This window comes from Gigantopelta aegis, chromosome 10 (assembly GCF_016097555.1).
Source record: "Gigantopelta aegis isolate Gae_Host chromosome 10, Gae_host_genome, whole genome shotgun sequence".
Classification (NCBI taxonomy): Eukaryota; Metazoa; Mollusca; class Gastropoda; order Neomphalida; family Peltospiridae; genus Gigantopelta; species Gigantopelta aegis.
The window spans coordinates 54,153,053-54,180,377 of NC_054708.1; the positions used below are offsets into that span (position 1 = coordinate 54,153,053).

Here is a 27,325-nt window from a genome sequence, read left to right on the forward strand (position 1 = left end):
GTTGTATCTTTTGAATCTGTTATTTATAAATAGCATGACGTTATAGGTCAGTTTGGAATCATGTCTCGGTGGGAAAGGTACCTCGAGTCTATTTACTACGATGTAAAATATCCTGGGAGTTATGCAGGTCCTAGTAAACTGTATCAAGCTGCTAAAGCAGAGGGTAAATTTAAAATTCCTCTGACCCGTATTAAATCATGGTTCAAAGGTCAAGAGACCTATACCATGACACATCAAGTGAGGCGAAAGTTTCCACGTAATACCTATGTTGTGGAAGGGTTAGACAGTCACTGGCAATCCGATCTAATGGATATGGTCAGTTTGGCTAAATACAATGATGGGGTGAGATACCTCATGATGATCATTGACCTGTTCTCCAGGTAATTGTGGGTGCTACCACTCAAGTCGAAAACGGAGAACGACGTGGTAGATGTTTTGACAGAATTCTGGAAATTAGAGTCCAGAAAACCCCAACTGTTTCAGTCCGATTCAGGGTCAGAATATAAGAACCATAAGGTTAAAGCATTGCTGAAATCATATGGCATAACACAGCTGTTTACGCTCAATGAAACCAAAGCAAGTTATGCCGAACGGGTCATTAAAACCATCAAAATGCGTCTCTATCGCTACATGTTAAACAACTTTACTTACAAGTACATGGATGTCCTAGAGAAAGTTGTCTATAGCTATAACCACACCAAACATCGAATGTTAGGTCAAACACCAGCCAGTGTCAACCAAACGAACGAAGAAGAGGTCCGTCTGTCTCAGTACCTGATCAAACCTAAAAATGCAATCCACAAAAAGATAAAATTTACATTTAACATAGGTGATAAAGTACGAGTTAGTCATCTTCGGGGTACCTTTGATCGGGAATACCAAGAGAAATGGTCTGCCGAAATATTTACCATTGAGAAAAGGTACTGGTCTCAAGGTAAAGAATTGTACAAATTAAAGGACTGGGGTGGTGATGCCATCGAAGGGACATTCTATGCAGTTGAACTTCAAAAGGTGACTGAGAATCCTGATCAACTGTACAGTATGCAAGACATTGTGAAGAGGAGAACTTGTAACAAACAGAAAGAAGTGTTGGTCAAATGGCTTCACTGGCCTAAGAAATACAATTCGTGGATTCAAGAACCAGACGTTGTTCGATATCAAACAGTATAAAAGACCTCAGCACATGTTTGACTTTTCATTATCATGGAAGAAATTGTAGAGACACAACCTCTGTCAAGAAGTCATTCAGGTGATACCTGGACATTGTTTGGTAAACGTGTGGCCAAATCGAAAACAGGTTTTTTCTCTCAAATCATCATCATATACATTGTGGTGATTACGTATATCATCAACTTATCTCTCGATCGAGGTACTTCTAACTTGTGGACATCACTACTCAGCAGTAGCTTGAGTTTTTTGCTGCCAAATCCCAAGATCAAAACAAATAAGCACCATTACCATTCGAAGTACAGACAGCACGTCTTACTTTCCCGACAACACATACTGGTCTTTTAGAGTAAATCTATATGACAGACTACATCTCGGAAAAAAGTGGGTGGTAGCAGCCACCAAAATCACCATTCAGAATTGGAAGTTTTGAGAAAATCAGACAGCCATGACATTTACGTGTGTTCCAACATCTGCTACAGCTCACACGTTGGAGAAAGAAAGGAGCCCTTGCTGAGACGCATCTGTTTGATGAGGAATAAAAAGGAAAGATCTTTTGTATTTCCAAACTATCATTATGTACCCCTGAGACTGGAAGATGTGCAGATCGTGGAGATCTATATACAGGAGACAGATGGCAATCCAGCTTCACTTATCACGGGACCAGTGACGGTGACACTGCACGTAAAGCCACATCCCTTTTGGTTTTGAAACATGGCTGAATACATCCTAAAACATTACAGTTATTTAAAACTGATGACGAATATTTACGATTACCATATGACTTTGAGTTTACTGAATGATATGAATGCAGAACAAATGTTGGCCTTGGTGGGGATCGTTCAAGGGTTGCTAGACGGATGTATTCACGTCAGAGCAGGACAGAAACGTCGATTTTTACAGTCTAACAATGAATATCTGAATATGATGAAAATGCTCATATCACCTGCCGTGATGAATAGAACAAGAAAACGCATATTGAAACAAAACACCCCTTTGTTAGCCTTCATTTTGAACGACAGTCACCTGGATCAGATGGAAGCAAAAACCGTATGGTCAGTGGTCACGGATTGCTGGAGATATGCAGGATCTCTATAAATAGGATGTCTGTCAAAAACCATCATCATTTGACATAGAACCTTCAGAGGAGCAACATGTCAGACCAGTACAAGATGTACGTTCCCGACGTTGACAAGTGGATCCGTTTCTACAAGCTGCAGGCACAAGGCAAACTTCAGCCTCAGTTCGAAATTCAATGTGGTGGAAAGAGTCAGATCATGTACAGTGTGGATCGATGCCTAGAACTCTACGATCCCACATGGAAAAAAGAAAAAGAGGAACATAACAAACCCCCGGCACCAAATGTTGTCATGGTCTCCCCAACACAGCAAGTGGTGGAACAAGCTAAAGCTGAACAGAAACGTCTTCTGAAAAGTATAAAAGGGAAAGCAACAGAGCGACCAGTCAGTTCACCAAGAAAGCACAAAGGAGACACAACGAGCAGAAGCAATCAGAAAAAGCAGAAGACAAATCGCTTTAGTAAAAATAAATAAGATGGCTTCCTATATGAATAAAGCTGAAGTAGAGGCCCATGCCGAAGAATTCTCTATCTTTGAACTTCCACGTACATTCACTTCTGTGGAAAACTTCTATTATGAGGACACGAGACCCACATCTCAGATCACCACAGAAAACAGTCCTGTGGAGTTTAACGTTTATGGTCAAGGTATCGATTACATCGACCTGAAACGTACCAAACTACACGTCAGAGCTAAAACCACCAAAGCCGATGGCAGCATCTTGACAAAAGATGAAAAAGTGGGACCCGTCAATCTATGTCTTCAGAGTTTGTGGTCTCAAGTGGATCTGACACTCAATGGAAAACTTTTCACCACCTTTACCAATCTGTATCCATACAAGAGCTACCTGAAAGTGTTGTTGAATGGCAGATCCACAGCCAAGGAATCGTCCCTGCAATCCCAACTGTACTACAAAGACACGTCTGATGATATAGACAGTTCAGATCCTGTAACAGGCATCAATTCGGGACTCATTAACAGTCACACCGTGGATATGGAAGAACCACTATATGAAGACTTTTTAGACATCAAACGTTATCTCATCAATGGCGTCAATCTACAGATCAAACTGTTCCAAACCAGGCCTTCCTTCCATCTGATGGCAGGAGAAGATAATCCTTATTACAAAGTCAAGATCGAAGACGTATACCTCAGAGTCTGCAAAGTGCGACCCAATACAGCCATCATCACGGCTCACGCCAAGATGTTGCAGGACACTGAAGCCAAATATCCTTTCACGAGGAGTGACATCAAAGTGGCCTCCATACCCAAGGGACAACTGAGTTTCACCTGGGATCACCTGTTTCAAAATAAATGTCCCAACAAAGTTGTGGTGGCACTGGTCTCTGCCGAAGCAGTGAATGGCAGTTACACCAAAAATCCATTTAATTTTGCCATGTACGATCTGGACACGATTGCCTTGTACATGAATGGAGAATCGCTACCAGCTCAACCTCTACATGTGGGCAGCAACCAGTACATCTCGGCCTACAACAGTATGTTCGAAGGAAGAGAATCCATAGGACTGGACGTGTCTAGACAGGATTTTAGAAATGGTTATGCTCTGTATCAATTCACCTTGGAACCTTACCACTTGAAGGACGGATACCTGGATCTTATAAAAAGGGGTAATCTACGACTGGACTTACAGTTTAAAAAAGCCTTATCAGAAACGGTCAACTGTTTGATCTACTCGGAAGACAACCTTCTGCTTCAAATCGACGGAGCCAGGAACATCTTGTATGCAGAACCATGAACACTTTACAGTTGGAATGTGCTCTGAACGCCGATCCGGTCACGAGACACGTTAGAGTCTATTCTGCAGATGAACTTTCACAGTACCGACTGACTCGTTTTCCACGAGGATTCGTCGTGAACACAGAATCCTCGACAATGAAAGGACGACAGGCCTTATGGTTAGACAGTGCTAACCATGGAGAATTCTTTGACAGTTTTGAGAAGCCTCCAGAATATTACCAGAGAGAATTTCGAGCCTTTCTGCAGAGAAACAGTGTATGCACCTACTACAATGACAGGGTGCTTCAAGACGCCGACAGCAACTCGTGTTGACCTTTTGCCTTGTTTTATGTCATGATGAAATCAACGGGATCCTCGCTCAGAGACATTCAAAATTATTTTTGTTCAGATATTAAACTCAATGAAATGATCGTGTATCAGTTTGTCTTAACTTACTTTAATCATTGTACATTATAGTTTTTGCCCTTAAGGCCTCTCGATGTAGCTCAATGTGTGTCCATTTTATATATTGTTGTAGTTGTATAGAGACCAGAGATTGTAATTAGAAATAAATGAAAAACACCCCATCTCGTCGTAAAGTGGTTAGTACACACAATATATGGTTTTCTTTGGAGGGTCTTTGACGTACATACCATTCAAGTTTTTCAGAAGTCTGTATACCCACTGGGTCTTTCCAGCACCTGTTGGGCCTGACACACACATACTCGAGCAAGGTTTGAATGGCGCCAAACTCTGTGTTTCCCACCAAGGACGTGTGGGATCCACCACTGCTTCCGGACTCCACGAAATGGCACTCTTGGGTAACATGTTTTACCACTTCAAATGGATCATTTCTCAACCACGATACTCTGTTTTCCAAATTGTGTACTTGAGACAGATGGTTAGGAAATCTCAACAAATTCTTGGCCAGACATCCTGGAACTGGACAATCTTTTCTGACACAACCCATAGCGACAAATGTTTCTATTAAACTAAACTACTGTGCAAATCATAACTATTTTATAGTGGCGTTGTGTGGCCCTGTGTAGCCCTGTGTGACCCTGAGTGTGGCCCTGTGTGGCCCTGATATGGCCCTGAGTGTGACCCTGTGTGGTCCTGGTGTGGCCCTGTGTAGCCCTGATGTGGCCCTGAGTGTGACCCTGTGTGGCCCTGTGTGACCCTGCGTGACCCTGATGTGGCCCTGTGGGGCCCTGAGTGTGACTCTGTGTGACCCTGATGTGGCCCTGTGTGACCCTGAGTGTGGCCCTGTGTGGCCCTGATGTGGCCCTGTGTGGCCCTGTGTGGCCCAGTTGTGGCCCTGAGTGTGGCCCTGATGTGGCCCTGAGTGGCCCTGTGTGGCCCTGATGTGGCCCTGAGAGTGGCCCTATGTGGCCTAAGTGGCCCTGAGAGTGACCCTGAGCGTGGCCCTGTGACCCTGAGAATGGCCCTGTAACATTTAAATGTGTTTTGTGATGTTTCGCTCCTGTTTGCCAGAGAAATAAAAGTCCCTGTTGACCCTTGTTCACCACGTGGAGGTCGGAAAGATTCGAAGAAGATATACCAAATTTGATGTTTTTATGGAGAATGTAGTGGAGAGAAAATACCAAGTTTGATGTTTCATACCGAGTTTGATTTTGGGAGATAAATACCAAGTTTCATGTTTTAATACTAAGTTTATGTGTCATACCGAGTTTGATGTTTTCATACTGAGTTTGATTTTGGGGGACATACCAAGTTTGATGAACTATGCCTATGTTTTTTTTTGTGTTTTGTGGGGTTTTTTTTATTCAAAACATTAGTTTGCAGCTCCCCCCTTAAGCACAACTTGTTTGTGTCCAAGAGGTGAGTGGCGAGTGGGATAATGCATGGAGAATTTAGACTACCTATAAAATTTTGAATCGCTGCCCTAGAAAACAGGAGTATTGACTCCATAAATCACAAATGTATCGGACTAATTATGAAAAAAATAAACAAAAGTGAATTTGAACTGCGACCAAACAAAGTCCGATAAAAAAAAGTTACAGTGTGGAGACTCTGATTCATGCCATTTTGATTTTGGGAGATAAACACTAAGTTTGATGATTCATACCGAGTTTGATTTAACAGTTGTAACTGACATTAGTAGCCATAAGGAAGAGTGTCCAAGTTATCTTGAATGACACGTTTGGTGTACACGATCTTGTACTTTTTCTCTTCCACTTTGTTATAAATCTTTCTCTTTCTTTTCTGTAGTGAAATTTTGGATGGGTTAGTCATGGTCAGGGTGCCATCTCACGGATAGCTTCAAAGTGAATGAGCTATGCATTGGCATAGTTTAGTGAAAACCCCCGGACTTTGCACACTTCTGAACCTTTGTTGGTTCTGTAGCCATAATTTTTGGGACCTCCACTGACCAAGTTGGTGATGAACTGACCATCCAGTTCATCAGTCAATTCTCCGTGCTAATCTCCAAGAAGGGGTTGATAATTTCCAGGTCTGGCCACAAAGATGACAGAGTCCGTGTCGTAGTACAACACATTTTCACCCAGCTTATCCAGCACACTGTATAACTTCAGTCTCGCCCAGCAGGTAGTGAACGTTGCCAGAAAAACGTTGGTTTTCAGATATTCTGGGACAAAGGTGGATTTGTGTTGGTATTCGAGCTGCAAAATGGACTCTGTCAGCACGTGAAAGTCGATGATGTCTTTGGTGGGATCTGCCAACATCTGGAAGAAAACGTCTGCATTGTGTTCATGAATGAAGGCAGACTGTTTCATGTTCTGACGTTGACCATACTTCCCCCAGAAACTGTTCAGACACAGTTTAGCCAGCGAACGAAGTCCAGGGTTCTTTACAATTTTCAGCTGAATACCCTCTTTTTCTTGGTATTTTCTGATGTACTGGTCTTTATCTTCCTCAGTCAAACACCATTCAGGCCATCCACTGGCTTCCTGTTTCAATTTAAGGAAGGTGTTGATATATTCAGCAAAGAGACCACCTTCACATGTTGCTGGCTCGTACTGTGTAGTTTCCGGCCAATGGTAAACTTCGTAGATGTTGATGATTCTATACCCTTTTTCTACTGCTTTGAGGATTTCGGGGATGCACCACGTTCCAATGATGCTCCTCTCTTCGCCAGAATGGTGACATGGCGTCTGTATTTCATGATGAGAACAGGTTCTGCACAGTGGGAACTTGAGTTTTCCATTAGAGCGGTTCGGTAAGACGGGATGATAGAGTTTTCTGGGTGGTGCCACTTTCACCTTGGCAATGCCAAAGTATTGATCTAATGGCTTGAATCCTGGTGAATGATTTCAGGATGTCCCACGGGATACCGGCAATACTTGTTGACCCAAGGGTACAGAGACGTAAAATGCACATACTTGATTTCTTCTCCTTCCTTTACTTTGTAATGCAATTTGCTTGCATTCGTTCTTCCACCAAAGAAAGAGTCTCTGGGATTTAGACGATCTTGAAGATCTAATGACTTCATGAACTGTGACAGTTATTGGCTGGATTTCAGAAGGTCGTCGAATTGATGTTCCCATAACTCGATGACTTTATACCCCTTGGTTTTCAGAACCTCTCTCTTTCTACACGTCAGGGCATAAAGTTCTTCAATGGACTGATTAGTTCTTGGATGTGTTGTGGTAGAACGCTCGTGTGGAAAACACTGCCGACAGCCGTGCCACAAGCATCCATGGAACTCAAAAGCTGTATTTGTTTTAGCACAATATCCATCCAGTCGGTAATGAGTTCCTGGTACTAGATGTTCCCCGCCATTCAGAGCATGCTGTATGTGGTACTTGTTCTGATTTTGATGTTGAAACCATTTCAACCACTGGATGGAGACTTTGCTGAACTGATCTTTTCGCTTGGAACTTGAGTAATGGGGCTGGGCACGGCCTCAGATTCAGCTACAGCCATCCCACGATCTCTTAATTTTTGTTCCGTCAACCACACATCTTGTGTGACCTGGATGGATCCATCCTCTCTCACCGTCATCCAGTCTGTTATGTTCTGTCCGTCCGTGAGTTTGGCATGCTGGTGTTGTTTCAGAAACGTGCTCTGAAAAATGCCCATACACACTGAGGCGATGGTGATGTACTGGGCAAAAGGGTCGATGCTACTGATGTAGCTGACTGCTTTGGTGTTGAGATCTATCTGTTTTTCGCCAGTAGCTTCCAGCATGAGTTGTTGAAATTTAAGGCAGGCTTCTCGCAAGACAGTGACGTCAGAGACACAATACTCCCTCATTTCCTTTTGGAAGTCAAATGTACCCTGTTGTTCAATGTTCCATTTCAGAAATTCCTGTCTTTCTTTAGATCCAATATAGTCGACACCGTACATCTGAGGGTCTGGAAACGGTCCAAAATAATACTGATTTTCCCTGGTATTGAAGTAATGGGGAAAATATCCCTTTTTCAGTTCTGTCAGACCAAAGGCCTTGGGGAAAGCAGCCAGCTTCATAGGAAGAAAATTCAAGCTGTCGATAATCTGGATGTTCAGACCCCTCTCCACTTGCAGATACATGATTTTGGAGCCATTGTATATGATTTTTTGTGGATACATAGACTGGTCAGTCATGTACTCTAGCAGGAAATATGCATCATAGGCCTTGTTGTTATGCGCTATGGCTGTGAAACCTTTGTGGTGATCTTGGAACAGCCATTGGCAGAACTGAATATGTGCTCCATCACCCTGGAAGATGATTTGACGGAATCCATAGGTCTTCTCACACGGTTGTTTCACATATTGCTTTGTCTTCTTGTCACATGTGTTGCAAGATGGACATCTCGATTCACATTCATGGCATTTGGATTCTTCTGTGACAGGCTCCTGTTTACAAACTTCACAGGCCGTCTGTGCCACCAGGTAGTTTGGCACGTGTTGCTGTTTGCCGCACCATGATTGCTGGCAATGTTGACAGCGAGACTGATGAGTACAGTTGTCTTCTGGGCAAATGGGACAGGCTCCATTGGGCAGGTAACCATCTTTGCATTGCAGCAGTTCGTCCTGGCGGCATTCGAAATCGTAAAAAATCAATTTTGTGTGTACCTCAATGTGTTGTTTGGGAGGTTAGTAGCAGAGATGATCTTGCTCCACGTAGCTGTTGCAGCAGGGGCATTTCCATTCCCCACAAGTGTGGAGTTTAGGATCCCTCTCACTTCTATTAAGTATTTTTTTGCAGATGGTGCATCTCCAAAAACTCTCACACTTGGAAGAGATGGTGTGTGCCTTCTTGTCTTCTTTCTGTTCTTTGTGCCGCCAAAAGCAATCCAGCGATCGACAGGTCACGTGACAGTGGAGACACGACATCTGGACATCGGTTTCAGGGCAGTTCTGGCTATGGCATACGATGCAGGTTAATGTGCACGAATGGTCTAATTTGTTGTTGTATGGTTTTAAGCAATGTTGGCCAAAATAAGACGCCGAGAAGAAGCCTGTGATCTTCACAGTGGCGTGGAAGTGCAGCCGTGGCTGTTCTACAAAGTATAGAAACAGTTTGGGTGATTCTGACGCCTAGTCGCCCACTCGTAGAAATTTATTACCCAGTTCTGCACTCACCACAAGGATTTGGCATCCCAAGACTTGCTCGAAGGCAGGAATGTCATTCAAACTGCATGGGCGGTCGGTGGGCACACCTGCCAACTTGCACAACTTCAGAGCCAGTGTCTTCTGCTCTCGGCGAGATTTGGTTCTCAATTGAATATAAAATGATTGGGGTCATTTCCGGTGTTGTAGCATCAAGTTGATCAGTGGCGTCTTTGTTTGATATGCAGTTGACTTTTGCCCAGGCAACGCCGATCGCACGGGGCATGCACAAATCGCCACCATTCACGATTTCTACCAGTGATTTCTTCATGTGCACCGAGTTGTTGGTCCCTGTTAGATCAGTTAGGTTGATGTCACATCTTCCACCTCTCGGAATTTGAATGGTGCCGACCTGAATGTTGAAAGATGCATCCAACGGTAAATCTTCGTGGCTTTGCAAGACTTTTTCGACGTGAGCCAAGATGACATCAGCATTCAGATCAGCCAGTGGTTGTAAAGGTACGACGATCGGCGAATTCAGGGTATCATGATGAACAATCACCCGTCCAAGGTAGCTGCCTTCCAAATTGAGAGTGACTTCTTCTAAAGCATTTTCAAACATGGTATATAGATCGTGGTGTAATTTTTTCAGCTTCTCCCCTTTCCACTGCTCGTTGAACGTTATGTTATAAGTGGTGTCAGTTGCCTTCGTTTTCTTGTGCGTTCTCGCACTTTTCTTTGTAAAGGTATATGGTGAGGATGGTATTTCAGTATCCACTGGAGCAACAGACCCAGTCCCACCCACTTGCTTGATGGTACGCTGTCGTTTGACGGGTGGTTCTGACGATGTTGATGGTAGTGGTGACGATGGTCTCTGTTCGCAATGCATTCTGTGCTTCATGAGATCGGGCATTCTTCTGAAGGTGATGTGGCAAAGCGAACATGGCAGACCTTTCCCTTTGTCTTCCTTGCAGGTAGCAACAGGTTCTTCTGGTTGCCATTCTCCGTCATTGATACATATTCTGGCCAGTTTGTCATAGGACGGATTCCAATGTTCGTCACAGAGTTGGACGAGTTCGTCGTATTCATCAGGTGTTAAGGGAGACCATAATTCTTCAACCTCGGTACCAGCAGGAGTCTCCAATGTAGTGGTTTCTTCCGATTGTTCCATTGCAGAGGCTTCTTCAGATTGTTTAATTCCCTGACATAGTAGGTCTACGAGTTTTAAATTCACGTGTTCGTCGTTTTCCAGCCCATATTGCTTAGCCCAGGCAAGCAAGTCGTCGCTGTTTGTGAAGGAATCTACCATGGTATTGATTGTGAAGGGATCCATCTAAAAAATAATACAAGTACCTACTAGCCTTTGAGCGTAACTTTCACGACATCGATGTCGGTAATCACACCCTCTCCCTTTGTTATATATATATATATATATAATCAGGGGTGGAAAATTATTTTATAAATGTACTTGTCCTCGGGCAAGTAAAAACTATAAATGTACTTGCCCTGAATTATACAATACTTTTTTATGTGATGAATGTTGAATTTTTAAGTGAATAACAAGAAACTTTTCTGATTTTTATTTGTTTACTTTAATCCACTGGTTTTGTTGAAGTTTCTGGTCCACCTTCAGCCGTATCAGATTCTAAAGACAGGATATGGCGTGTACCCTGGGCACTTTGAATCCGGCTAGGCCACTCCCTTATAGCAACTCTAGGGCAGAAATCTCTCAGTGTCTTGGGTCCATGTGCCATTACTGTCAGAGTGTTTTCAAGTGTCTCTTGGTTTAGAACAGTCCTGTGGTTTGTCTTGACTAAGTTCATATTGGAGAACGTTCTCTCGCATACATAGCTGTGCACGGGCTCATTACGAACATCAGCTCAACTAATTTGCAGATTTTTTGCATTAACGCTCGGGAATTTACAGCAAACAGAACATGTCATGACGTTAGCCTCGTGATCGTAAATGACCCACGGAAACTGTTCCTTCCAACTCGGTACGAATTTACGTTTCCGATTTTTGTCATAATTTTTTTATTATTTGCTAATATTGTCTCATTTACCAAGGTCCCTTTTTTTTTCAATCGATTTTAACAAGGGAGACTACTCTAACACTATTGATAGGCGTTGCACATAACTAATTAAAACATGTTATCGATCGTTCGTTGTTTTGTTGAGTAAGTTATTCACTTTACTAGTTAACAGTATTTTAAGACATAAATATAGGTGAGCCACAGAATTTTTCCTAGCTTAAGGTAAGTATTTATATAAAACAAAACAAAAATTTAAATTTAAAAATCACTTACTTGCCCACGGGCAAGCTGGCGTACCAATATTTGTTGTCCGACCATGAAATATTACTGTACACGGGAGTCGGGCAATGGTATTTTTCCACCCCTGTTATATATATATATATATATATATATATATATATTACGATTGTGTTATATTCCTATTATGTTATAACGCTATTCGTTGTTGTGGTTGCTGTATACATTTTAACATTTATTTTTAATAAATCTAAAAGTGAATTGTCCCTTGCTTGTAAACTATTAATTTGATGTTCCCTGTAAGTACGCCAAAAGACGATATATGCTCTTTAACGTTACGTGTAAGCAGCGACCTTTTTTCAGTCTATAATCCTATGCAGCTTAGCGCGAATGCCCTCGCTCCAATTATGTGAAATGTTTAACGATGTACAAACGCAGCATATTACATAATGTTTCACGCTGGCTCAATTTCACACCAAAACAGTTGACCAATTATAACAGTGCCACAGAAACACAGCCGTACTGAGTCGGTAGAGATTCACAGCTGGCGGGAGGTCAGAGTTCACACGCAGACGATTATTTTTGGCTGCGGATCGACAGAAAAAATTAACTCGAAAATCGTTGCGTCGATTCCACGGAAGAAAATCAAAACGGAATTAGTTCACATGGAGGAGAATGACCTAAAAATTAGTCCCATATATTACACCTTGAAACACTACAGAGGCGTGTCTATGATTTTAAGAAAATTCCACCTCATGTGTGGGCACCACTTCAATAGTCTTCAGTGTATAGTTTAAACTATATTTAATTTATTATATGGTTTGCATTCATTTCTTAATATTTCTTGTCATTCTTTGTTCAGCATCGCAAACTAATGCACGCAAAAAATATATCATTTTCCAAATTTTAATATCAAGAGACGGGGTTGTTGTTTCGGTAGATTGTGTAACTTATTTATTAAACAATGTAATTCCATACTTTGTTTTTACTTTTTTTTTGAGTGATCCCTACTAAGTCCTTTACTAAAATTGTGGTTATGTTTTAGTAAATAATGTTTTAATAATATTATTACAGTGTACTATAGTTTTACAAGAAGTTCATATTTTATTTATAATGTATTTGTCCTCCTCATCGTAATTGCTATTGTGTGAGAGAAAATGCATTGATGGTAACAAAAAATTGGCGCCAAAATTATGGAAATTTTTTCTCGTTTGGTAATTTTTGCAGGAAGTTTGGAGGTTTCTAGTTCATAGAAGGACAGGATCTCTGGGTTAGGAGGACAAATCGGGTCAACGGTGGGGGTATAAATTTCACGTTTTTGTAACACATTACTAATAACCATGGACTGCTTCAGCGATAATGCGTGAGTAACTTTACTGTTTTCATAATTTATTTTAATTTTATTTTTGGTAAACATACATTTAGTTAAATATATTTCATCGTTTATCGTTTTAAAACCAGTAATGTTTGGTTCCAAATTAATTTTATATCTAAAGTTCAGTTTAAAATCCCAGTCACGTTAAAACTTATTTCTTTTTTCAGAGTTGATCAGTTTGATCTCGAGCAGCTGCTCGACCAGTGGAGGTAAGATTTTAAAAATTATAATTCACTTTTGGTACGATCGTACAAGACTTTTTAGCCGAGATCCATTTGGGTAAATTCGGATTGTTATGTTTTTAAGTTTCACACCGACGTTCAACAGGTTATTGATACAATATACACGGCTTTGATCAATGCTTGTATTTTTATGTAATTTTTGTGTATTTCCAGTGACGACTTTTATGCTGTGACAGCCACCACTGCCGCTACTACTACCGCCACCACCTCCACCATCCCCAATACCGTCGCCACCTCCACTGTCGCTACTACTACTACTACCGCCACCGCCACCGCCTCCACTACCGCCGCCACCACCACCCCACTACCGTCACATTCCATGTACTGAGGCGTTTTTAAATCCCCAGAACACTGATATGTAAGTATGTTTACTGAAAACACACTACCTTACTGTTCTTTTAAAACCGTGCTGTTTTGTTTTTGTTGCTTGTTATATAATTAAGAAATTAATGTCCAGTGGATGATATTTGTCACACTGGATGATATTTGTCACAGGGACGTCAGAGTAAATCTGACATTAAGGAGGAGGAAGTGGGTGAGGGGATGTGCTCTCTATATACCACTACAATGTCTAGACATGATTTTATAACATATTCATTAAAAATGGTATTAAATTGAGTATCGTGTGATTATTACATATATATTAAGCTGAAATTTTCAGGAATATTAACATTTTGAGATCTACTGCATCAGATTTGAAAAACTATTTCTTTTTCTTTTGTTCCAGGGACCAAACGATAACCCCCGATGACTTTATAAAGGATTTGTTAGATATGAAAAGAACAATTGAAACACTAATAAAATAAAAATTAAAAGAAAAAAAAAAATCCTACTAAAAAAACAAAAAAAACAAACAGTAGGGTAATTGGTGTATGCAGCATGATTTCCAGTAATAACTATAACCTGGTTACATTTGCATACTTCAATTATGCCTACAGAATTCGACTGATTACATACAAATACTGAAATATAGATGAAACAAGGAAAAAGGAGAAAGAGAAATTATTGTAAGTATATAATTTTTTCTTCTTCTTGTAGTAAGAATTATTAATGTAAAAATGGAACTTTTGTATCTGTACTCCGGTACACTGTGCTGAGCGATTATTTGTTGTGGCTTCACAGGGACGACCAGATGTTCACAGTGCTGTGTTTACAAAGGTTAACGCACTAAATAGGCGTATAATATTTCAAGCCGTCAAGACATCTGTTTCTTAGACAAATACTTCCTCCATGTGTGGGATTTGCTGTGTGTTGGATTCGTTCGGTGGTAAGTGTTTATATTTAAAATTATAATGTGATTCGTCTGTTTTAAATGTACACAATATTTTGCGTGCACGGGTGACACATTTCTGGGTTTTAATTTAACCTGGTGATGCAATTATCGCCACTGATAAAATGTTTCAACTTAAACATAATGTGTCAAAGTTCAAACTACAGTTTCATTTTTGCCATAATATTTAAATTAATCGATCCCTCACATCATTTTTACGTCATTAAAAAAACAAAAAAACAGACAACATACTATTATCCAATGATAAGGATTTCCCTAGGCTAAATATAGCAGGTACACCATTTGTTGTCTTCCACCACAAATGATAGGTATAGTTATGTACCTATTGAAGTGTGACTTTCGTAGGTCCCACTTTAAAATGTATTGTTCTACCAGTAAATGTATTTGTTACGCAGTGGAAGGTTGTAACCTTATATTTCAAAACAACATTTTTGATGGGATTTAACTCTGTAATAATCCCTTTGGTAGTTGCTATGCATGCCAAACATAAAGATATTCAATGTCTAAAATGCAAGACTTGGCGTATGCGATGCGCAGCATAAGCCTATTTTTTTTTCACTATTCGTCTGATACGACACATACATACATAAACATGCTGATACATTGGAGACTTACTTTTTTCTATTGGTGAAGTCTTGATGTTCACTAAAATAATCTTCCTTTCTCCTTGCAATGACGAGGTAAAACGACGATATGGTTATCTCTGTCACAATGGCCCAGTAACAATCCTTTTTTCTAACAGCAGCGAAGTGATACAGTTTTCTATCAACGGCAAAATGATTATCTCTGTCGCAGTGGCTCAGTAACAATCAGGTCAAAATGGTGCCCCTTTTTATACTCTTGGGGCTGGGTCAGTAGGACGGGGCCGGTAGGAAAGCGGCTGGGTCAGTAGGACGGGACCGGGCCAGTAGGTCACCAGCAGTAGCTAGGTCACCGGAAAGTAGGTCAAGGTCACGAGAAAGTAGGTCATGATTCTATATAGGCCTGGATACTACTCCCGACCCCAAACCCCCACACGTTCGCCCACCACTGAATAACTATAATTTTGGTTTAGTGGACTGCACGAATTGGTAAATTGCTTGAAATAAACTGTGTTTAAGTTTTTTCTCTAGGTTAAGTAGTAGTTTAAGAGTAATAGAAGTGGCAAGGTCTTTTAGCAGTAAGTTTAGCATTATTTTTCTCTGGTTATTGTGCAGCATGCAATCTATCAGGTAGTGTTTCATATCCTCTGGGGTGCCGCACTTACAGTTAATTGATATGATTGCCCTATTCTTAGTTTGATAATTGTTTTGTCTATCAATGAGTTTTTACAACTAGTTCGTTTTGAATTGACGATTGGTTTGATATTGTAGTGCCACGTGTTTGAAGTTTGATCCCAGCTCTCCTGCCATATGTTGATGTAGTCATTCTTGACTTTGGCCATAATCTCTGTTATGCCTAGTGGTACATCCTTTATCATGTTGTCTTTGGTGATGGAGAGAGCCGTCTTGGATACGTAGTCGGCGATTTCATTGCCAATGATTCCCACGTATGCTGGTAGCCATTCAAACGTTACCTTAAGGTTGAGTTGTTGGATAGCCTTAAGTTCAATGTGGATGGCAGCTATAATATCTGGTCTGGTTGATTTATTGGTTTGAAAGAAAGAAAGAAGTGTTTTATTTAACGACGCACTCAACACATTTTATTTACGGTTATATGGCGTCAGACATATGGTTAAGGACCACACAGATTTTTTTAGAGGAAACCCGCTGTCGCCACATAGGCTACTCTTTTACGACAGGCAGCAAGGGATCTTTTATTTGCGCTTCCCACAGGCAGGATAGCACAAACCATGGCCTTTGTTGAACCAGTTATGGATCACTGGTCGGTGCAAGTGGTTTACACCTACCCATGGAGCCTTGCGGAGCACTCACTCAGGGTTTGGAGTCGGTATCTGGATTAAAAATTCCATGCCTCGACTGGGATCCGAACCCAGTACCTACCAGCCTGTAGACCGATGGCCTGCCACGACGCCACCGAGGCCGGTGGTTTGAAGTGACTGAATAGAACTTAAGCTATCAGAGAAAATTACACATTTTTGGTGATGATGATGATGATGATAACTAGTTTAACGTGCCCATATACCACTAGGGTTTCGAACACGAGAAGCGTTCCAGCGTTCAATCAGTTCCAATGGCCGCATACATCCCAGTACAAAACTTCATTTCGCTGACAAAAACAACGAAATGAAGGACCCCCAAGTCGAGCACACGAAAGCACGTGCAGTGTGCACACGCGAAACAAACACGTCTTACCGCGTGGAGCTCCAGACTGGGAATCCACATTTTTGGGATGTTTTTTTTTGTTGTTGTTTTTTTATCCAGACAAGTGCATGTAAAATGGCTGTCAGTTCTGCTGTATAAACTGATAGATTATATGGTAGCTGTGCATATTTGACTAGTTTAGAGTGTCTGGAAAGTTTATCTTCTACTACTGTGAAACCAACCCTGTCGTTTTCATTAGCGGTTACTTCAAATAGGATTTTTTTTTAAAAGGTGGAAAGGGTGTTTTACCAGTTGTTTGTTTAATTAAGTAAGGTGTATGACAGTCGATAGTTTGGTTGACATGGTACATTGCCACTTGTGTATTATCTATACCTACTTCAGTTTCAATTTTGTTGGCCTGGGTAGCGAAAGAATCATTAAGGTTGAAATTTGGTTTAGGGGTTTGACCAGGTCGGTTTTCCTTAGGCAGAAGATCCTGTATTGGATGGTTAATATTTAGCGAGTGAATTTTTAAGTGATATTTAAGAAGTTGAAGTTTTCGGCGGTATTCTAAAGGCATTACGTTAAATTCTACTTCTAAACTTTTACCACTGGTTGTAATCAATAGTTTTACAGAACTATTTACAGTAATAAACCATGCCCATTACCATTTTATGGGCGACAGGTAATATTACACAATACCGGAGTGTATTTTTGTGTCTAGACAGCGTCAATTAATTGGCTCGTTTGGTACCAATCAAATACACACCTGCCAATCAGGAATCACCGGTAGAAGCAACTAACAGCATAGACCAATTAACTAAGAAAACACCCCGTGTATCATTTCAGTACGTAGGATGATACATGGACAAAACATTGTTAATTATTTCGACTTGTTGTGTAGCCACTTTGACAATGGTGTTTTATTTTGTATTGAAAAATATTATATATATTGTTGGATATACTTATTGCTGGCTTACTGGGATGTATATTATTACAAAACATTGCAATGTATGACTATTTACCATCCCGCAAAAACCAGGTAGATTATGTGGGAAGTGGGAACTTTATTAACGTGCCCATATCCAATTAAGGTTCAGGCACGCCCATCCCGGCACTCGAGACTCGGCCTTTGAGATTGTGTTTCTCTAGCTCTAAGGCTCATTCCTGACGTTACGCGTTAAGTATTACGTAACCACCAACTCGTAATAACTGGAATGGAACGTTATATCTAATAGCCGTCACATTTGACCGTTTTATTAATTAAATATAATAATATCCTTGTTGATATTAAGCAATAATGTTTTGAATATGCATACCAGTCCAAAAACCTTGCTTAAGCATTCCTTTAGGGGCGCAGTCCAATTTTTCTTTTAACTTTTGGTGTTAATATTATTCAAAATTTCAAAATTGACCGTATTTGTTAGGTTATCCTTTGTTTGTTTGTTTGTTTTGTTTAACGACACCACTAGAGCACATTGATTTATTAACCATCGGCTATTAGATGTCAAACATATGGTCATTTTTGACAGTCATAGAGAGGAAGCCCGCTACATTTTTTTCCATTAGTAGCAAGGGATCTTTTATATGCACCATCCTACAGACAGGATAGCACATGCCACGGCCTTTAATATACTAGTCGTGGTGCTCTGGCTGTGACGAGAAATAGCCCAATGGGCCCACCGACGGGGATCGATCCCAAACCGACCGTGCATCAAGCGAGCGCTTTACCACTGGGCTACGTCCCGCCCCCTTAGGTTATCCTATCGGAGGCCGGACTCGGAATGAGCGTGTTCGAAACCCTGGTGGTATATGAGTAGTAACAAGGCCTGTACAGTGCCATGACCTACTTTCCGTGACCTTGACCTTGGTGTCTGGCCTTGGTGTGAGTCATAGTGGTGTGGTCTACTAGGGTGAACGCTCGCCCGTGTCCCTGACCGACTTAGGTTGGTACTGATGTCCTTGGACTGGCCCTGACCGACTTAGGTTGGTACTGATGTCCTTGGACTGGCCCTGACCGATTTGTTTAGCATTAACCAACTTAGAAGGCAATGACTGATATACCTGGGCAGGTGTGCGACCTTGGTGTAAGTCATAGCCTTGACGTACTTGGTGTGTGACTCGTCGCCTAGCCTTGAAAGGGATGGTGTAGGATCCCAAATTGCTACTAATGGGAAAGTGCAGCGGGTTTCCTCTCTAAAACTGTCAGAAGTATGTTTCACATCCAATAGCCGATGATTAATAAATCGAGATGCTCTAGTGGTGTCGTTAACCTACCACTTCTAAGGACTGCCCGACGCGAGGTAGTGTATTTAATTTTAGTGCGCTGAATGATGAATGGTTATCACTGTTTACATCCGGCAAGTGATGGTATCTTATGTTGTCAGTCTCTAAATAAAATACTCTACGGAACTTCTAGAAGTTACGTTCTCAAAGTCTGGCAGAAAGACGAAATGATTGAAATAGGTGAAAAAAGGAATTTTCGTTCTACACTATCTGATAGCGCATTCACAAGATTATTATGAACTGACCTATTTCGTCGCTTCATCCCGCGAGCGCACACCCACCCACACATATATATGGTTTAAATGACAGACTTTACCAATGTTTCGGTAGCTCAGTCGTTAGCGTAGTCGACTTGAGCCTGAAAGGTACGTCGTTCGTATCTCATGTGGTAGAATATTTTTTTTCTATTATTATTTTTTAAATTAGTTTATTTATTTATTTATTTGTTTTTATTTTATTTATTTATTTATTTGCTTATTTATTTATTATGTTCAAGCAGAACTCAATACAAGCATCCTCTAATAACCCTGTGTGGACGGGACGTAGCTCAGTGTTCCCTTGATGTGCGGTAGGTCTGGGATCGATCCCAGTCGGTGGGCCCATTGGGCTATATCCAGCCAGTGCTCCACAACTGGACAACGACCGTGGTATGTGCTATCCTGCCTGTGGGAAGCTCAAATAAAAGATCCCTTGCTGCTAATCGGAAGAGTAGCCCATGTAGTGGCGACAGCGGGTTTCCTCTCAAAATATGTGTGGTCCTTAACCATATGTCTGACGCCATATAACCGTAAATAAAATGTGTTGAGTGCGTCGTTAAATAAAACATTTCTTTCTTTCCTCAATCAATATCTGTGTGGTCCTTAACCATATGTCCGTATAACCGTAAATAAAATGTGTTGAGTAAATAAAACATTTCCTTCCTCGTAAAATAAAGATTAATTGAATACAAATATTTATTTTTAGTATTTTGTTTAAGTCATAGGGAAAGAAAGACATATTTGTCTCGAAGAAAGGAATGTTTGTTAAGAAGAAAGGCATATGCATTAAGGAGAAGAAAGGAATATTTGTTAAGGAGAAGAAAGGGATGTTTGTTAAGGGAAGAAAGGAATGTGTGTGTGTGTGTGTGTGTGTGTGTGTGTGTGTGTGTGTGTGTGTGTGTGTGTGTGTGTGTGTGTGTGTGAAACATCCCCAACCCACTGCTTTGAAGAAAGAACGACCTTGGCATACTTGGCAGGTGTCTGGCCTTGGTGTGAGTCATGGACCGCCCTTGGCATACTTGTCAGGTGTCTGGCCTTGGTATGAGTCATGCCCTGACCTACTTAGACTAGTTCCGTTGTGCCCTTGGACTGTCCCCCAGACTATTGTCCTTGGCCTACTTACGACTGGTCTTGACCTATGTAGGCTCGTATTTAGATATAAAAAGGGGTGTTTTGTTAGTAGCGTCATTCGCTTGCCGAAAGTTCTGCGAACGAGATCTATTTTTGCTTTGGAGTTTGAAGATATTCTGGTACGAAGAAAATGACATCGGGATATTCGAGCAGTGTTAGTAGCAGCAGCAGTAGCGACGAGGACGACGTCTTGGTCTGCAAATGTTCAGAAATACATACAATCAAATGTAAAAGAGTGACTACCAAACAAGATAAGAAGAAGAAGAGTATTCATTATACGGATCAAACGGATGCTACACGTGACATTGGGGTTGGAACTGAAGATGGCGAACTCGTGGATGAACCCACAGATCAGACGGATGCTGCCTGTGAAACAGATGATGCCTGTGAGGAAGATTGCTATTCGAGACGTTACGTGTTCTGTCATCGTCCCGAAATGAGACATTTCTATGCCCGGATGCTGATGTATGCTCAAAAACCAAAAGAACTTGCCAAGGCTGGTTTCTACTACACGGGAGACCACGATGCCATCACCTGTTAAAGCTGGTATCTCACGAAGATAAATTTCACTTGCGTATGGCATGCGACTGAAATTCACCAATTCGCCAAATATTAGTAAAACAGTAGCAAAACTGTTGCGTGAATTCGCAGACATCGCCAAAGCATCGCCAGCAATTTTGAACATGTTCAAAATTTTCAGCGAGTATTTTGCGACAGTTGAACGCCAAATGTCAGCAAAGTGTTAGTAAGACATTCTCACTAATGTAGCACTAATGTAGCACTAACGTCGCATGGCCGGATGGCCTCTGGTTTTTCACGACATTAGTGATAAGTTAGTACGAAGTTAGTGCTAATATTTTGCGACTGTTTGACGTAGCTTAGGCTTTCATGTCTTGACGTGAGACAGTCACTTACAACGTGCATATGTTGCACGTATACGCACGTACATGTCACAAAATGTTCGCGTGACGGCACTGTACCACGTGACCTCGCGTGCCTATAGATAAGGTGACATTGAAAACTACTGAAGTGTGGTTTTATTACATTTTTGTGGATATTTCACGTAGCCATCATGCTGTACTGCTGTCCTCTGTACTGCTGTCTTCTGGTACTGGTTCAGGTTGTGGCTGTGGCTGCTGTTCTGGCCTCTGGACCCACTTCTTTCTCTTCTTAAGGATGTATGCTGGATCTACCATTCTGTCTTGCCACTCCACACTTCCAGATCCATTGTAGTAATCCATCAGAAAGTCTTTGAGATCCTTTCCTGCCTTGGTTGTTGTGTTTCTCCCAGTATTCTGGAGTGGTAACAAGACCTGGTCTTCTTGGCGCCAACTTCCCTCAACTAGTTCATGGGTGTCAGGATCTTCAAAGTCCACTCTCCTCTGCACTTTCTGAGGTTTCCTCTCTACCAGCAGGTTGTGCAGGCAACAGCATGCCAACACGATCTTGATAGCTCTGTCTGGTCTCACCAAGATTGTACCAAGAAGGCACCTGAAGCGCTGGGCCAGAATACCAAATGAATTCTCCACTGGATTTCTGGCCCTTGACAGCCTGTAATTGAAGATCCTCATCTGCTTGGTCAAGTTCGTCTGGGAGAAGGGCTTCACAAGCCAACTCTTCTGTGCAAAGGCAGCATCTGCAACTAGGTTATAATGAACAAGCACCTGGCTGTTGGGTAGTGGCTCTGGAAGTGGCAGGCCAGCCTTCCCCTTGTACAGACTAGTTCCCTTGAATACTCCCCCATCAGAACAGCTTCCATTGGCACCAACATCTATGTAGAGCAACTTGTACTGGGAATCAACCACTGCCATCAAAACAATAGAGAAAGTTCCCTTGTAACTGTAATAGAGACTCCCACTATTGGCAGGTGCTTGGATCTTCACATGCTTGCCATCAATCGCCCCAATACAGTTGTGGAAGTTCCATCGATCAGCAAATCCCTTAGCTACTTCTCTCCACTCATCAGGGCTACTGGGACACTTGATCAACTCTTCATGGAACTCATCGTAGATAGCTTGACATACTTCAGGCACTACACTGCAGATGGTGTTAGGAGCAACCCAGAAACCATAGGCCATGGACATGTTTGAGTCACCAGTGGCCAGATATCTCAAGGTAATGGCAACCTTGGAGTGAGTCTCACCACCAACTCATGGAAAAGGTCTGGGTCCATTCTAAGAAAGTTCTTGTACCTGGTGATGTTACCTTTTTCAAGGTAACCTAACAACTTCTCGTACCATCTATACTTTGGCCTGTCCTGCAACCACTTGTGCATCCAGATTCTCTTGGGTCTTCTCTTCTTCTTCTTTTCTTACTCCTTCTTCCTCTCTTCTTGCTGAATGACAACAGCAACAGCTGCAAGCAGGTAACATTCCTCTTCAGCAACAACTGCAACCTGTATATCAACTTCCACAGGTTCAAGGTCCATATTTTTAGAGGTCTAATAGCTCTTCTAGAGGTCTTCTTGGATGTCCTACACTGATGATGATCAGATTCAGACTGATGCTCCAATGGTTTTCAACAGGGGGTTGTATAGGTAGCTTCCAAATGCCAAATGTTCGCCAAACATGCGCCAAACGTTCGCATTTTGGTTGCAAAATGAGTGAGATGTTAGTGCAACATTAGTGCGACTGATGCGAGACTGTCATGCGACTAAGACATTGCATGCGACGTTAGTGCGTCAGTTGCACTGATGTTGCACTAACATCTCACTAATGTCTCACTAACTTTTGGCGAATGTTTGGCATTGATGACTCCATATGAGGCCAAATATGCCAAAAATTCGCACTAATGACTCACTAATGTCTCACTAACTTAGCACACATGTTTGGCGATTGCTTGGTGACTTTTTTGGCGCAAAAACATATCTGTGACAATTGCGTTTTCAAAAATGCAATAGTCGCAAAATTAAATGTGACAATTTGTCTTCGTGAGATATAGGCTTTACTGTTGCGGACTTCGCGTCTACCGATGGAAGAAGACAGACGACCCAGTGATGAACATTACAGACTCTCTCCAAGATGTCCTTATGTGAACAACCTGTTCAGACATTAAATGTTTTAGACACTTGTGTGCTATGTTTTCATGTTGTATGTTGTGAATAAAACCGTGAATAACAGGTTTTGCTTTCTTATTTATGTCCTGGGTCCATGAGTGTGTCTCTGGACGTGTCCCTATGGTAGTAACACTGGTAAAGGGTAATATTTTGGTAACGATGTTTTTTGGGAGTTCGCACGATGAGATTTGTGCTTGGGAGGAGGGACACTGGTCATACGTATCACACACATTCAAACATTCCTGTACCATATCTTTATGCGTCATAAGGTATATAAGTAAAATAGTTTTGGAAAACTCGTCATTTGAGGTAGAACTTTCAGAGGAGCAACATGTCATCCCAGTACAAGTACCCGACGTGGATAAGTGGACCCGTTTCTATAAACTGCAGGCACAAGGTAAACTTGAACCTCACTTCGAAATTCAACGTGGTGGGGAAAGCCAGATCATGTACAGTGTGGATCGATGTCTAGAACTCTACGATCCCACGTGGAAAAAAGAAAAAGAGGAACAGAACAAGTCCCCGACACCCAAAGTCGTCATGGTCTCCCCAACACAACAAGTGGTAGAGCAAGCCAAGGCCGATCTCAAACGGAAACAACAACAACAAAGTGGTACGGGTTGGAAAGCCCCGAAACTGCAGAAGCATTTCTAATTAAGCTATAAAAGGAACTATGTGGGTCAGATATCGTCATTTTATTTAGAGTCGTCATGCAGAGCACATGTTCAGAATGTGGTTTCACATTCTCGAGGAGAGACGCCATGTTAAGACATTTTCAACAAAAACATGCTAAAGGTCTACCACCACCACCACCACCACCACCACCACCACCACCACCACAGCAGCCACCACCACCACCACCACCACAGCAGCAGCCACCACCACCACCACCACCACCACCACAGCAGCAGCCACCACCACCACCACCACCACCACAGCAGCAGCCACCACCACCACCACCACCACCACCACAGCAGCAGCCACCACCACCACCACCACCACCACAGCAGCAGCCACCACCACCACCACCACCACAGCAGCAGCAGCATCCCCTAAGATTGCTACATCCCTTCAACATGATCGTGTCGGGACCCACGTCGTCTGGAAAGACATTTTTGGTATACAAATTGTTGAGAGATGGTAAAATCCAGCCGCCTCCCCAGCGCATCATCTGGCTCTACAAACGATGGCAACCCCTCTATGATAGTATCAAAAAGGTTGCTCGAGTGAAATTTGTTCAAGGTATACCTGAGAATTTGGAAAAGGATCGTTATTTGGATCCGAGAGTCAGAAATCTCATCGTGTTGGACGACCTGATGTGTATGGCTAATAAAGACCCAAGGATCACCGACCTGTTCACAGAAGGAAGTCATCACAGAAACTTATCCGTCATCGCTATCAACCAGAACCTGTATCACAGCAAGGACCCGACACAGAGAAGAAACTGCCATTATCTAGCGCTGTTCAACAACCCCATCGACAAGCAGCAAGTTCTGACTTTGGCACGGCAGATGTATCCGGAAAACACTAGTCATTTCATGCATCAGTTTGAGGAAGCTACCCACAGGCCCTACGGACATCTCTTGGTGGACTTGAAACCGACCACACCCGAACATTGGCGTCTTCGGCCTAATGGTTTAGAGACGGGGCCGTCCGAATGGTATAAAAGCACGAGCGTAACGGCGAATGTCTCAGAAGACGTGCAACCACTGTCGAAGAAAGAGCTCTACCTGCAAATTATGCAAAGGGGCGCATTCAAGAGAAAACTACCAGGCATACCCGCCTACGAAAGTGACGACAAAGAAGAAGATGATGAGGTAGAACCCTATTTGAAAAAAGTCAAGAGGATGCAGTCTTGCGATACGTGTGGTCTGGTCTTTAAAGACGAAAGCGACTTGCAGCGACACGTGAAAACGTGCGTAAAGGGAAATGGAGAGCCGTCGCCCGACCTGGAAAACGAAGGCATTCGTTTCATGGTGGAACGTGAATTCGACATCAATGTGACTATCTCCAAAGCAAGAGGAAACGCTACGAAGAAAAAAACATGTCCCAAGATCCCATTGAAAGAAACATGAAGACATTGCAATGGAAGTTATTAAAAGACACGTACTCTCGCTTTCTGACATATATGCATTACTTTGACAAAGGTCCCAACACCAGGAAAATTTTACAGTTTGTGAATCCAGACAAAAATGTGAGACCACAGATTCGTTCTAATTTAAATCAGTATCGTTCATGGATCGGCGAATATTTGGATGAACAAGACGACGACGATACCGACGATGAGGAGGACGACGATGATGAAGAGAAATGAACACTCATATTATTCGCATGTCGCCATTAAGGCCTCTCGATGTAACCCAATGTGTGTCCATTTCATGTGTAGTTGTCTCTAGAGAGACCAGTGATTGTAATGTAGAAATAAAAAAATGAAAAACCAAACCATTGCGTTTGTGTTTTGTGTTTTTTACTCTATGACTAGATTTGTGATTGGATATTTCTACCGCTCCTTTATAGTAGCAAGAGCTGTGTGTACAAGATAGAACATACCACGACCTTTGATATACCAGACATATTACACTGGTTGGCTATAGCTTAATGGGCCACCGACGGGGATCGATCCTAGATCGACCACTGTATTTACCCATTTGGTAATTAAAAAGCCCTGTAAAAAGGCTTGTACTCTAGGGAAATACTTGTGTTTAAAATGCAGTTAAAAGATCATAGGTTAGGTTGGAGGGTTGAGTTGCAGTCACGCGTTCTTTCTTCAAAGCAGTGGGTTGGGGATGTTTCACACACACACACACACACACACACACACACACACACACACACACACACACACACACACACATTCCTTTCTTCCCTTAACAAACATCCCTTTCTTCTTAACAAATATTCCTTTCTTCTCCTTAACGCATATGCCTTTCTTCTTAACAAACATTCCTTTCTTCGAGACAAATATGTCTTTCTTTCCCTATGACTTAAACAAAATACTAAAAATAAATATTTGTATTCAATTAATCTTTATTTTACGAGGAAGGAAATGTTTTATTTACTCAACACATTTTATTTACGGTTATACGGACATATGGTTAAGGATCACACAGATATTGATTGAGGAAAGAAAGAAATGTTTTATTTAACGACGCACTCAACACATTTTATTTACGGTTATATGGCGTCAGACATATGGTTAAGGACCACACAGATTTTGAGAGGAAACCCGCTGTCGCCACTACATGGGCTACTCTTCCGATTAGCAGTAAGGGATCTTTTATTTGAGCTTCCCACAGGCAGGATAGCACATACCACGGTCGTTTCCAGTTGTGGAGCACTGGCTGGATATAGCCCAATGGGCCCACCGACGGGGATCGATCCCAAACCTACCGCACATCAAGGGAACACTGAGCTACGTCCCGTCCACACAGGGTTATTAGAGGATGCTTGTATTGAGTTCTGCCTGAACATAATAAATAAATAAACAAATAAATAAAATAAAAACAAATAAATAAATAAATAAACTAATTTAAAAAATAATAATAGAAAAAAAAAAAATTCTACCACATGAGATACGAACGACGTACTTTTCACGCTCAAGTCGACTACGCTAACGGCTGAGCTACCGAAACATTGGTAAAGTCTGTCATTTAAACCATATATATGTGTGGGTGGGTGT

General features: G+C 41.8%; 3 protein-coding genes across 3 annotated transcripts; 2 read left to right on the top strand and 1 right to left on the bottom strand.

The window, feature by feature from the left end:
- The first annotated feature begins 612 nt into the window (after positions 1-612).
- LOC121383691 lies at positions 613-1,170 on the top strand. Its single transcript, XM_041513784.1, has one exon. The coding sequence runs from the start codon at positions 613-615 to the stop codon at positions 1,168-1,170; it is 558 nt and encodes a 185-aa protein (XP_041369718.1).
- A 1,551-nt stretch (positions 1,171-2,721) lies between these two features.
- Positions 2,722-4,002, top strand: LOC121383692 (uncharacterized protein F54H12.2-like). The gene has a single exon (XM_041513786.1). It carries the CDS (start codon positions 2,722-2,724, stop codon positions 4,000-4,002), a length of 1,281 nt encoding a protein of 426 aa, XP_041369720.1.
- Positions 4,003-21,661: 17,659 nt separating this feature from the next.
- Positions 21,662-22,675, bottom strand: LOC121383693 (protein ALP1-like). The gene has a single exon (XM_041513787.1). The coding sequence runs from the start codon at positions 22,673-22,675 to the stop codon at positions 21,662-21,664; it is 1,014 nt and encodes a 337-aa protein (XP_041369721.1).
- Positions 22,676-27,325: the final 4,650 nt, after the last annotated feature.

Excerpts from the sequence above, each read along its gene's own strand:
- LOC121383691 (XM_041513784.1), top strand. The coding sequence starts at position 613 with ATGCGTCTCTATCGCTACATGTTAAACAACTTTACTTACAAGTACATG.
- LOC121383692 (XM_041513786.1), top strand. The coding sequence starts at position 2,722 with ATGGCTTCCTATATGAATAAAGCTGAAGTAGAGGCCCATGCCGAAGAA.
- LOC121383693 (XM_041513787.1), bottom strand. The coding sequence starts at position 22,675 with ATGTCCATGGCCTATGGTTTCTGGGTTGCTCCTAACACCATCTGCAGT.